The 13396-nt window shown below is 42.4% G+C and overlaps 1 protein-coding gene across 4 annotated transcripts in view; it reads left to right on the top strand.

Moving 5' to 3' along the window:
* EPRS (glutamyl-prolyl-tRNA synthetase) overlaps nt 1-13396 on the top strand; it is a 68865-nt gene that overhangs the window by 31919 nt on the left and 23550 nt on the right. For 2 of the 4 annotated variants that reach the window (XM_018572200.1, XM_018572208.1), the window contains 12 exons: nt 1066-1176; nt 3891-4027; nt 5896-6103; nt 7459-7571; nt 7914-8031; nt 8250-8624; nt 10190-10411; nt 10663-10899; nt 11273-11500; nt 11945-12216; nt 12317-12368; nt 13033-13242. In XM_018572200.1, coding sequence (XP_018427702.1) covers nt 1066-1176; nt 3891-4027; nt 5896-6103; nt 7459-7571; nt 7914-8031; nt 8250-8624; nt 10190-10411; nt 10663-10899; nt 11273-11500; nt 11945-12216; nt 12317-12368; nt 13033-13242 — 2283 coding nt within the window. Of the gene's footprint in view, nt 1-1065; nt 1177-3890; nt 4028-5895; nt 6104-7458; nt 7572-7913; nt 8036-8249; nt 8625-10189; nt 10412-10662; nt 10900-11272; nt 11501-11944; nt 12217-12316; nt 12369-13032; nt 13243-13396 lie in introns of all 4 variants that reach the window. The other 2 variants (XM_018572225.1, XM_018572216.1) reach the window with 2 other exon arrangements.

Below are 13396 nucleotides of genomic sequence, written 5' to 3'. Positions count from 1 at the left end.
AATTGTGTTTATGTCTGCAAAAAAAAAAGCATGCAGTATATTTCTGCAATACATGCAAATGTGCCCATGCTGATTCACTTTCAAAACTGTAAATCCCCAAATTTACCTTTCATCTTGCTAGAAATCCCGGAACGTTTAACGTCTAGTACTGAGTTAAGAACACTTCCTCTGCTTCTCTGAAATCCCAACCAGTGTTGTCAGTCCTGTCTGGACTTCAGAGTACCTCCTTAGGTAGCGGGCATTAGAAGGCCGGGTGTTCTATAGTTCAACAAAAGTGGAGAATTTAGGTGGCAGTGACAACGCAGGTTGTCGGGCTGCAGAGTTGTAAGCTCACTACTGGAAGTGAGGCGCTTACTGGATCTCTGGCAGTTCATTTTTTTCTTTACTTTAAGAAAATAAAACATGGAGACATATGTATGTATTGCAGAGATGTACTGCGTATGTGTTTTTTAATTCATTTTGCCATGACACATAAGTTACTAAATATACCAAACTGTTTAGCACCTCAGTGACTCCAGTGCAGAAATCTGCTGACTAAAATCCCTTCTTATTCTTCCCTGCCACAGTCACTATTGTGGTCCCATGCAAGCATAAATCAAAGTGAAGCTTCACCTCCTTGTTCCTACGCATTCAAGGCTAACTACTGGTCCTGATGATGGTAGTAGCAGCTGCAGCAATAGGATGACACTTGACATCAGTCTGTCGGGCCTTTAGTAGAGAGTAGAACCCTTTTTAAAGCCCAGCAGGGGGACAATTTTCTATACCGATTAAATTTCTGCCACTGTTAAAACTTTGTAAAGGGTTTGCGAATTGTAGTATGTCTTCCACACACTAGAGTAGAGCCAGTGTAGATTAAATCACAGCAGGTATGCCATCTTTCAACCAGTTTCATATAAAGTTTTATAAAACACATTTTTTGTTTCTACTTAAAACAGAAAAAGCTAGTGTATAAGGTTTCCTTCTCTGATTTTGTAAAAGACCAGTTAATGTCTGACTTGGTACTTAATGATGCTTCCATCCACAGGTTGCATGTGCTTAATCTGCTTGTGCATTTGTCTCTGCTAGGTGATAGATCCTATAGCTCCACGGTTTACTGCCCTGTCAAGGAGCCAGGTTGTCCCAGTCAACATTCCGGAAGCAGAAGAAGGAGTGACAGAAGTAGCCAAGCATCCAAAGGTTACTATGCTCTTTTATTTACCCTTTTATATGTTTTGCTTAAAGTGTAACTCCAGCTATATTTTCATGATTTTGGTTTAGTGGAAAAGAGTTAGAACCCCAATCATGTTCACAGGAAGTCTTAACCTTCAGGTAATACTGCCTCCTACATGAGGATTGGACACTGGCAAACAAACAAATTGTAGGCCACCCCAAGATAACCCCGCTCTCTACCAGCTTGCCTCAGTTCATTGCTAGTGTCCAAGCAGGAAGGAAGTTGCAGAGATAGCGTGAAAGTGACCTATGGGCCCCGGGATAGGTGTAGTGTGCTTTACAGATGCCATTGCCTCCGAGCTTGCCCTGTTCACTCCAAAAGTAATTCACGTAGATTCCATCGCAGTCCTGACCTTAAGATTCATCTCTTCAAGGAAGCCTAGCCCACCTCAAACGAACCACTCAACCATCACATTCTCAACAATTCATCCCCACACAGCTACCTCCTCATGTATCACTTGCCCCTCCCTTTTAGATTGTAAGCCCCCACGGCAGCGACCTCCTCACCATCTACCTGGTGAGACATTTTGAACATCCTCCGGATGCTCTTCTGGGTCATAAAAATCTTCTATCCCAAGTAGTAATTTACCATCCTGCTTTGCACTAACTGCCATTAACTGCATGGCTGTTTAAGTCCTGGCTTTAAAGAACAGAGGCATCTGAGTCTGTGATTCCTTTGTTCTTCAAAAAATTTGAATCTACTTCTTGCAAGGTAAATCAATGTAAATGGAAGGCATATTTCACTTGATGTGCGTCTTGGAGCATCCACCCCGGAATTTTTGCCCTTTCTATTTTGTTTCAGAGACCATTGGCCTCTCACTGTCTAAGACCAGTGTGTGGACCAGTATGTAGCTTCCCCTGTGATTCTTTAGGATCTGAATCATGTTCTTTCTGTGCTTCACAAACCGCAGTTTGAACCCATTAGAGACAATTTCCCCTCTACTCTCACACACAAGGTGATTCTTTTAGTTCACATCAGTGAGGCGAGTTCCTAAACTGGTGGCCTTATCCTGCAAGGAACCTTTTCTAGTTCTGCATAGGATAAAAGTGTTGCTGAGACCCAGAACCTGCTTGCTTTAGGTAGTTTCTGATTTTCACCTCAACCAGGACTAAATTCTCCCAGCCAATGCTTGTTTCAGGAAGAATGATTCCTTTGTTTGGAATCCCGGATGGACAATATAAGAAAGTACTAACTTCTTCCACCCATCCCTAGGTGGTTCAGGAAGACTATCGTCCAAGTTTATGGTCTCAAGGATCAAATTCTAGCCTTTCCCATCAAGGTGCATTCTACTAGATCTATAACTGCTTATTTGTCCTTCCAGCATCAAAGCTGCCACCTGGCCCTCTGTTCACACTTTCTCTAAGTTCTACCAGGCGGACATTGTGGCCTCATTTAAGGTTGTTCGTGTGGCTCTTTTAGCTGGAAACCGTTCTGTTATTTTCTTGCTCCTGTTAGTGTTTGCTGTGTTTCCCTCCCCTCCATTGGACTTCGTTCAGACATTCAAAAGACTTCCTCTGCCTCTCATTGGATGATAAAGATAATATAAAAGCTTTGTACTCACCATGAAATCTTTTTCTTGGAGTCTATTGAAGGACACAGGTTTTGCTCCCCTGTGTTTTTATGATCATGCTCTTGGTACTACTTTGCTACAAATTTAGGCATGCTGATAATAGGAGGGGTACCCTGGCTGCTGTACAGTTTTTTGTTTGCCAATGGCCAGTTTGCCAGTGGCCAATTCTTCTGTTGGCAGCAGTATAAACTGCAGGCTAAGACTTCCTGTGTCCCTCAATGGACTCCTAACAATCCAAGGATTTTACAGTGAGTACAAAAACCTATTTTTATTGTATTTTGTGGCTCAACTCTGTAGTTTTTCACCCCTTAAAGAAACTGAACATCATTATTATTATGAGTGAAGATTTATCTCTTACTGACAATGTTATTACCAGAACACAAAGTAGGGAAAATCTCCCCCAGTAATGTTATAGTTTCTAACCCTTCCTTGACCTATTCAATTTTTATATGTGTATGTATAGGCAAAGCTTCTTTTTTTTTTTGATAGGTTTGAATAGAATGGGAAGTACAAACAGAGTTTTTTTTTTTGTTGGCCAGTTGGGGAGATTTTCCTTCTCTTTATGCCCTAGAGATGCAACAGGAATTGAGAGAATAACTCTACAATGTGAGGGTAAATCTCCTCATAGATAGCTGTCCCCAGAACTAGAAGATACTCTCTTGCTGACAAACTTGACATATTTGGATTTTCAGTCAATCTGTCTCTGAAAATGGTTACCAGAACAGAGAAGGTGAATCTAAATATAGTGGGCACATAGCAATGCACCTGCCAGAGGATTTCTTCTTACACCAGCCATACCAGACATACACTTAAGTGACTAATGCATGCACCTGATAAGAAAAAAGGCTTTAAGTATAATATGTACATTACATATGTACAAAACACAGATCCATAAAAGGCAGTCCTGCCCCACTAGATGCCCATTTGTAAGAATTTATTTTGAACAAAACATTTGGCAAGCCTTCAATATTTTATCATAGCTTATCATTGGCATTTCTGAATACATCTTTTGAAATGACATAATTTTTTAATTTTAAAGCTTATATGAGACTTTAGTGATTGGGTTCACATGTACCCTGAAGGTTTGAGATTTTGTCTGCTTTTGTTAAGAATGCCGAGGTCGGTTTGAAGCAAGTATGGTACGGCCCAAGAGTTCTCATCGAGGGAGCGGATGCTGAAACATTCTCTGAAGGCGAGACAGTCACATTTATTAATTGGGGAAACCTAAACATCACCAAAATACACAGGTAAGATTTGTTGCCTTGTAAATGGGGTTATTACTCCTGTCATAGGCTAAATTGGCAGGCCTCTAATTTTTTTTTTTTTTTTGACAATCTTTATTTTTCATGTTCAAAACAATATATCAGAATACAAACATAAAAGTGTATGCAAAAGGAAAAAAAGCATGTCCATTCAGACGGTGTCTTAGATTGTAAGCCCTCAGTGGCAGGGCCCTCCTTATCATCTTGTCTTGAATTGTATTGTAATTCTAATGTCTTCCCTATATTGTAAAGCACTGCGCAAACTGTGGGCGCTATATAAATCCTGTATAATAATAATAGGAAAGATACAAGGAGGGGACAGATCAGATGGTTGAGGGCAGGGGAAGGGAACATGGAAACCCAAATGTAAAAACTTAAACCGATAACAGATAACAAGCAGACCAGCTGGGTAAGCAGTAAAATGATGAGCAGTATCAATCTATATAAGTAAAGTGAAGAAATCCACCTCTGATGAACTAAACAATGTCCAACAATGTCAGGCCTTGTTCTCGCTATGTGACAAAGTATTGAAGCAATACCATTATCATTTTCAGATGGAGGACTGAAGTGGCGTACTTCCTACTTCTCTGACACATGTTTAAAGTAGATCTATTGCGTCTGTGGGTCCGCAGAGCTAATGCCAATAACATACTTGCACATTATGGCAGTTTTACCCACTAGTATGCCCTCCTCCTCGTTGCTTGGTCTGCCACCGTCTTCTCTTGATCTTCAGGGTCTGTGTTTTGGGGTGGGGGGGTTCTTGTTTTTTTTTCACTATTGGGCAGCCACTGATACCAGAGCTCCTCTACATACACTCTGGAGCTGCATTGTCCAAAACCAAGAAAAGAAACTCTTACCTACTATGATTTTTTTTTTGCTTTTTCTTTTTCGGCTTTAGTTCTGCTTCAAAGTCAGCAGGTTCCTCTTATGCCACCCACACTAAAGCCAACCATTTTTCGGCTTTAAATATTCACTGGCTTGACCAGGTACACTTTATTATCATGTAGCTGAAGGTGGGGTCTGTATGAAGCAGTGGCACTCACTGACTGCAAACCACTCCTCCTCGTAAGATGGAAGCGATTATTGATAATGGCCTACCTATGGAATTGAGAGGGGAGGAGCAGCAGGTTAGGCCTGGAGGAAGCAGCTCCATGAAAGATGGTATTTCTGGAATTAAACTTTTAGCTTTAGCATGCTCACAGTAAGAGGAACCAGAGCACCTAAAGTTATTTTTTTACTTTAGGTCCACTTTAGAAGAAAAAAAAAAGTAATATTTACTTTTTTCATAATATGCTGATTTCACCTTTTTTTCCATCTGAGTGCTGCTGATTTTCTCCTGCCTCTTTCAGCCATTCAGTCTACACGCACTCACTTGATTGTTGGCTGCATATTGTTGTTATGGACCATACGATACGATAGTGACAGTAGTGGAACATGCCTGTGAAAGGTGTGCTGGCATGGCCCATTGCAGTCTCTATCAGGGGCCCGTGTGACAGGATGAAAATACAAGGACACAATCGGGAGACATTTGTCACCCCATGAGAGGAACTGTCTGAACAAGATTTTAAAGGAATTTAATTTGAACTAAATTAACATGTCAAAGCTTATTTACATAGTATTTGAGGTTGAATAAAGACACAGGTCCATCAAGTTCAACCTTGTGATTGTGCATGTGTATTTAGTTTTTGAGTGGTTGCATTTGGATCTACATTTATTGCTGTCCCATGTTGATGCTGAGGCTAAGGTGCCAAATAAAAAAACGGGTAAATGTGCACTACATACACATAGAAACTAATTAATTTATACCTTTATTCAAAAGATGAAAACTGATTAACTCTGTATTTTAACCGCAGAGACTCCAGTGGCAAAATACAGTCTCTAGACGCCAAGCTGAACCTGGATAACAAGGACTACAAGAAAACCACAAAGATCACTTGGCTGGCAGACACAGTTAAAGCTCCCTTAATTCCAACCACGTGCGTCAACTACGACCACCTGATCACCAAGCCAGTCCTGGGCAAAGAAGAAGACTTCAAGCAATACATTAACAGAAGCAGCAAGGTGATTGTTTTTTTGGGTGAGGCTCCTCACTTGCCCTAGTGAATTGCTTTTTTTTCTCTATCGTCCATTGAGGGACAGAGCTTTGAATAATTCTCAGATGCAGGGTTATGCTGCTGCCTCCAGGAGAAATGGACACTGGGCAAAAAAAAAAAGGAGTCTTCCAATGTAGCGACCAAAATATTAGTTTTGGTTGAACTGATGCCATCTTATTGTTGGTGTATGCCATGGCTGAAGTCTCCCTGATATCAGCACTGAGAAACAGTTACCAATGCTCAGAGCTAGAGGTGCACCGAAATGGAATTTTTAAAGCCGAAACAAAACCGAAATAAAAAAAGTTGTCAGGCCGAAAAAGAGAAACTGTTTTTAATGTTTGTTTATTTTTTATAAACGTTTTAATTTTTTTTTTATTAAATATTTTTTTTTTTTAACTTTTACTGGCTTCTGGAAAATATTGGGGGTCTAAACAGGCCCCTGATATTTCCCTTTTAAAAGAGATTGAGGACACAAAGTCCTCAATCTCTTTTTCTGCAGCCCCAGTTATCAATGAACAGGAATCCTCTCTGAGTGAGGACAGAGCATGTTCACTATAACTACAACTATGAATGAACAGGAGGTGATGTAGATCACTTCCCATTCATTCATAATTGAGCATATAGTACACATACCATGTCCTCAATTATCTACAAACACTCAGCGATCACTGATTGTTTGTACCTCGCTCTCCTTCCTGACTCACTGTCACAGGAGGCTTAGCGGGGAGGAGAGCTCAGCCTCCTGTGAGAGCGCTGGCTGTCTCTGCCCACACACTGCTCTGCCGTACTGCTATAGGAGGCTGAGCGGTGTGGGAGGAGAGACGCCGGCCGCTCACAGCGCTCGACCGGCTGTCACACTTTCTCGTCTCCCCGCTGGGACACAGAGCAGTGCCCAGCAGGGAGGAAAGAAAGCAGGGATGCACCGCTGTATCGGCACAAAAATTGAACTTTCGGCATTTAGCCAAAAGTGCCATTTTCGGCCAATATGTTTCGGCGGCCGATATATCGGTGCATTCCTACTTAGAGCTGCTCTGCTTCATTTGGACCACAGTGCTACTTTGGGAACTTATTGAAGTTGATTAGCTTTTGAAGACTAGGCTGTGTTTTATGGAAGCAAGCCTTCAGAGCAGTGGTAGTGGTACTTGTATAGCTGACCCTGTCATTTATTTGTGGGGGACGTACTCACAACATTTTTTTTTTGTTTTCTTTTTAAAAATAGCTATCTACTCTTCATTATTACATTTGTGTGTTGATTTAAATGTGTGTTTTCTAGATTAGTATTTTATGCCTTTTACTTCTATAGTAAAATTTGCCTTTTTGCAGCAAGAAGAGGTGATGCTGGGAGACCATTGCCTAAAGAATCTGAAGAAGGGCGACATTATCCAGCTGCAGCGAAGAGGGTTTTACATTTGTGATGAGCCCTATGAGCCAATCAGGTAATAGGTTACACTACCATGAAAATAGGTCCTTAGATTTATTTTACATGAACAATCGCCACAAACAGAATCATGAACAGACCACTTATCTTTTGCTGTGTCGCTGCTCCCTTGCTAGCCAGACCAGCGATATGTCACTCCTAGCTATCAAATCAGATTTGTTGGCATTCCCAGCCAATGAGGGAACAATTCCATTAGTTTATGGGGAAGTCTTTTGCTGTCTGACTTGTCCCCAACTTTTACATCATACTACTAAGCTACCTTTTAGTGACTGTAGTAGTAGACCAGGTTATTGCATCTTTGGACCAAACTTTTCTATTTTTATCCTTTCTTTTTGTCCAGTCCACACAGCTGCAAGGATGCCCCATGTGTCCTAATCTACATCCCAGATGGTCACACCAAGGAGATGCCAACATCTGGGTCTAAGGAGAAGGCAAAGGTGGCTACTGTCAAAAAGGAGGTAAGCAGGAGAGAATAGATAGGTCATGAGTTCTGAACTTGGAGCTCTTACTCTAGGACACATTTGGACCACTGTGGTTTGAGTTTGACAAAATATTTATTCCATAAAGGATTAAACACGGGCCATATATAATGTACCAGAAAAATATTCATTCCATGTTTAGCATGAGCCTATTGAAATGTCTTTATTTAGTATCTAATTTCTTTGTTTTCCCACAGACCAAGCCCAAGGGAAAGTCTGCAGAAGCGGCAGTGAAGGATGCTCCGGTCTTAGCTCCACAGCCAGCAGCGGCTGCAGGTAGTCCTTTGGAACTGTACAACAAGGTCACAGCTCAGGGAGATCTTGTCCGGGACCTCAAAGCCAAGAAAGCGGAGAAGGCCGCGATCGATAACGCAGTGAAAGGTCTTTTAGCCTTGAAAGCGGAATACAAGCAGGCAACAGGGCAAGACTATAAACCAGGAAATGTCCCTGCACCCGCCACTACCCCTACCCCAGCAGCTGCTAATAACAGCAATGATGCTAAAACACTGTATGATAAGGTGACTGAACAAGGGGACTTAGTCCGGAAACTGAAGGCTGAAAAAGCACCAAAGGTAATAATTGGTATAGAAATATTTTGTCTATAGAAAGCAGATGTGTAAATTAAGCGATCTTCTTGTCAATATGCGTTTGGCTTACAGTACAAATTATTTAAATAAGTCAATTAAAAATGGACGTGTCTGTTTTGAATTAAAGTGGTTACATCACAGTTACTAAATTTCTTATCCCTAATAGTGGGATCTTATGGTGCTTGTGTGTATAAGGCTTTCTTCACAAGTTGCCAAGTATCTCCTACATGCACATCTCTTAAATATACCATTAAAAGCATTTTGGTATACCTGATTGATACGTGCAAAAAATGCCTGTTGATCCTGCCACTAATCAGGTGTGCTGATTTCTGATGTCTCTTCTGACTGTAATTAGCATTGTTTGCAGTTCTCTCTGTGGACTACATAACGGCTCCCCACTTAAAGGCACTGCAGATGTCACATGCCGGCTCTATAGATCGAGAGCTGAGCTGATCACGGAATGCTATTCGCTTAGCTCAGGGTCTTCTCCCTTCAGAGAGCAGTGACTGTCAGTCACTGCTCACTGCAGGGTTTCCCTCCTCCTTCTCTCTGTTCCTCCAGCGCGTATTGCAGGGGACAGGCGGGGGAGAAGGCGGGCACAACTGGCTCTGGCTCTAGAGAGGCAGAGCCAGCTGCCAATCAGACAGCGGGGTGGATCCTAACAGTATTGTCTGGCTCTATCCCTGCTGCAGAGCAGCTCTGTGCTGTCAGGAAATAGCGGGCAGTAGCCCATTATATGCTAACTTTGGGTCACAGGAATACATTAGTAAATGTAATCATTTGGCCCAAAAGGGAATTAAAACCCCCAAAAAAGTTTGGCTTTAGTTCTCTTTTAATTATATAGATGAGGAGAGGGGAAGGTTTTCTGTAGTCCAAAACACATTCCGCCATAGGGTGACAATGCTGCTCCTCCATAGATACAGTACAATGAATGAGAGTTGTCACCCTAAGGCAAGTGTTACTTGTAGAATTACTAGGTGAATAAACAGGGAATAAAAGCCTGAAACAAAAAACAATGCAGCCACCTCATCTAAGGACCAGCATGCTTTAGTATTTAATTATTTGTTTTTCTAGGTTTACATGTTAAGTGTACTTTCTACCTATCAGCGAGACACACAAAAATAACAGCCTAAGGTCTAAGGAAGCTTAGAAATAGCCAGATACTTATAAACAGTTCATGCATTCCTAATAATCAGTATTGTCCCTCAAAAGGAATCTTTCGACCTGCTAATCAGTAGTGGTTGGGGTCTATATAGAGATTTTCACCTTTCTCTATAAAAGTGGAACCTCTTGTTCCTGAGTCCCGCTGTGATGGACCAGTGCTATAGAACCCACATTTGAGGGATTACTAATGTAACTGCTTCCTAGTAGGCTGCGTTCTTGAGAAATGACTCCGCCAACATAATTGTCTGCCTCCGTTTGCTGGTGATGGGCACTCTTTGGGCTTTGCTTGTTTTCTTGCTTTTTAAAAATGTCAGTATGTATGTTTGTCTCCTAGCTCTTCGCCATTCTCTCAGTGCACACCCTTTTCTCTTCTGTTTTTACACTAGCCTCAGGTAGAAGCAGCCGTGAAATCTCTCTTAGAACTGAAGTCAGGTTATAAACAATTAACGGGGCAGGAGTATAAGGCAGGCAGCTCTCCCTTAGCTGCGAGCAACAATCCTGCACCCCCTCCTACTGCTCCTCAATCTGCTGATATCACGGTGGTATACAACAAGGTAACTGGACAAGGAGAGCTGGTCCGACAGCTCAAAAGCAAGAAGGCTCCTAAGGTAGAGTACATGGAGAACACAAGTCTGCCTCTGTGCTCAGTATAGCCAACCACCGAACGAATGGGCTCATTTAGACATATTCACTGTTATAGAAAATTTTGGAAAGCTTGTCCAATTTTGTTTTCACAATGTGTATGAGTGATTGTGGTGCTCCATTCACAGCAAGCTTGTTTTCAGTGCATGCACTTTGCCTTCTTAGAGCTTTCCCTTTCCTATGCTTTTCTCTTTTTCTTCCTTCCATCTGCGATAAGGACGAGATTGATGCTGCAGTGAAATTACTCCTAACCCTAAAAGCAGAATACAAACAGCAGACTGGGCAGGAGTATAAGCCTGGGTGCCCCCCTCCTCAGTCTCCCTGCAAAACCTCTGCTCCTGCACAGGGTTGTGGCCGAGCAGATGCCATCTCCGCAGACCATGCTAGCCTCTATACCAGAGTTGCTGAGAAAGGAGAGGCTGTCCGCAAGCTGAAGTCTGAAAAGGCTCCAAAGGTAAAGAGGTCTAAAGGCTGGTTCTTGTTCCAGATGATTTTTTGTATCAATAAATATGCTAGTATTGCATTAGACCACCTCCCCAAACGGCTTTGGCTTAGCAATGTGGCCAAAAACTAAGCACTGAGAAGGAAGTCATGCCTTCCATTTGACATGAATTAGTTTATGTATATCTAGGTGGTCCATTATCTGTTCACGTATGACAAATACAGCGCCGATAAACAGCGTCTGATATGTCATGGACATTAGAATGAATTGCTGATGGTGTAAACGTTTGTGAAACATTGGGGCTGTTATTGGATGCCATTGTTCTATTTTTAGGATTCATTTAATGTCTGCCAGGTCTTTTTATATATGCTTCTCTTTTTGAAAGGACAAGGTGGATGAGGCAGTGAAAGCTCTGCTCGCCCTGAAAGCCGAATACAAAGAAAAGACGGGTCATGAGTTCAAACCAGGGCAGCTGCCTGCAAACCCGGCAGTAGAGAAATCTGTCAGTGTGCAAGACAATTCCTCCAGTTCTTCAGAAGCCGACAAACTCCATGACAAGGTGTCCAAGCAAGGCGACGAGGTCCGAAAACTGAAGAGTGGAAAAGCTCCAAAGGTGAGTTTTCTTATCTGTGTGAACACTGTTTTTTTCTTTCATATTTTAAGCAAGATTCAGAAATCTACAGCCTTGGTAGTAGTTGTTTAACCATGTATATGTAGCGCCATATGTTTTAAAAACGGCGTAGTGGTGGACGCTTATGAACTCAGCTCAGTGCGCTCGCTGAGCAGACAGTGTACAGAGCCATTCTGAATGGCTCTGTACCTTTCCTGTGTGTGGGGGAGGAGATTCCATCTCGTGATGCTGTCCTGGAAGACTAATGGAAATAGAGTTACCGGTAAGTCCTAACTCTGAATTTCTGCAATGACCAATCACAGATGTAAACAGTGCAGTGTTTACATCTAAGGGCTCACCTTTTCCTCTAATCATTTATTAGTTCCTAATCCCAGGCAGCAGCAGATTGTGGGATCATTTTGTAACCCTTTCACCCTTGGTGTGCAGGAAGCAGTGGATGCCGCAGTTAAGCAGCTTCTGGACCTAAAGTCTCAGTACAAGGCCCTCACAGGAACAGAGTACAAGCCAGTGGCTGCCGTAGGCCCCGTGGACAAGAAACCCAAAGAGGACAAGAAGCAGAAGGAGAAAGAAAACAAGTCTGAGAAACAGAACAAGCAGGCCAAACAGAGTGATGGGCAGAAGAAAGAGCCAGCTAAGGACTCTTTTAATGGTTCCTCTGGAGGAGCCGGAGAAGGGCAGGGCCCAAAGAAACAGACCAGGTACGACTGCATGTCTTGCTAAGCATACAGGCTTGCCTTACCTTGACAAGGCTCCAGTCTTCCCTCCTTCACTCACGTATCCATTTTGTTTATTGTTCAGGCTGGGACTGGAGGCCAAGAAAGAGGAAAACCTTGCAGATTGGTATTCTCAGGTAAGAGCTTTATACTGGCTTTGTTGTCTGGTTTCAAATTTTAGATTGTCTTGCTAAATCAAGGTAAATGTGCTTTCATATAAAACTTCACTTTAAGCCAAATTTAACTTTTATTTTTAAATGAAACATTAAACATCTCAGGTGCATACAAACAAAAGGTGTGCAAAATCTTAGTTTGTGTACCATAGAAAGCAGCCACAGCCTGAGTAGAATAGCCTGTGTACTGCCAGCATGCTACAGAGAAGGACCTTTGCTCCCTGGAGAGGTCCGACACTCCCTCTGCTGACTCAGAGCCAGAACTCTCCAATCTGCAGGGAGGATGAGCTTTGTGTGTTGAAGATCTCGGCGGGGGGTGCCACATCTCTGCAAAGAGGCCACCGTTTCCACCCTTGCTGTGTGCTGACAAGGGACAGCTGTGTGCTGACAAGGGAAACTGTTAGAATGCACACACCTTTTTGTTTTGATATACCTGGAATATTGTAAGCTGGTTTTAACTGCAAGTTCAACTGCTGTAAGGGGGTCGATGTGTTCTGCTCTTGTCATGGTGTAACCTCTAATTGCTCATGGCTTATAAGATAAAGATCATTATGGGTTAGACACAATAAAAAGGTATATGGCATATCTTGCTGCTGGTTCTACATTTACAGGATTTCTGTCCCCACAGGTGATCACGAAATCCGAATTGATCGAATATTATGATGTCAGTGGCTGCTACATATTGCGTCCTTGGTCTTTCGCCATCTGGGACTCCATTAAAAACTTCTTTGATACTGAAATAAAGAAGCTGGGAGTGGAGAACTGCTACTTCCCCATGTTTGTGTCTCAGGCCGCCCTGGAGAAAGAAAAAACCCACATTGCTGACTTTGCCCCAGAGGTAGGTAAAGGTGGAAGTGACCTGCGTTTACTGAAGGACACCCCTTTATTCTTCATTATTATTCATCAGTTGACAATAGAGCCATCTATAGGCCTAGCTTAAATGAACATGGGCTGCTTTAAGGAAGACCTGTGCTGGTGAATATACCAAGGCT

Source organism: Nanorana parkeri, unplaced genomic scaffold, assembly GCF_000935625.1.
Source record: "Nanorana parkeri isolate BGI_ZX_2015 unplaced genomic scaffold, ASM93562v1 scaffold43, whole genome shotgun sequence".
Taxonomy (NCBI): Eukaryota; Metazoa; Chordata; class Amphibia; order Anura; family Dicroglossidae; genus Nanorana; species Nanorana parkeri.
The sequence above is the reverse complement of the archived record's forward strand: the minus strand, read 5'-3'. Positions and strand labels throughout refer to the sequence as shown.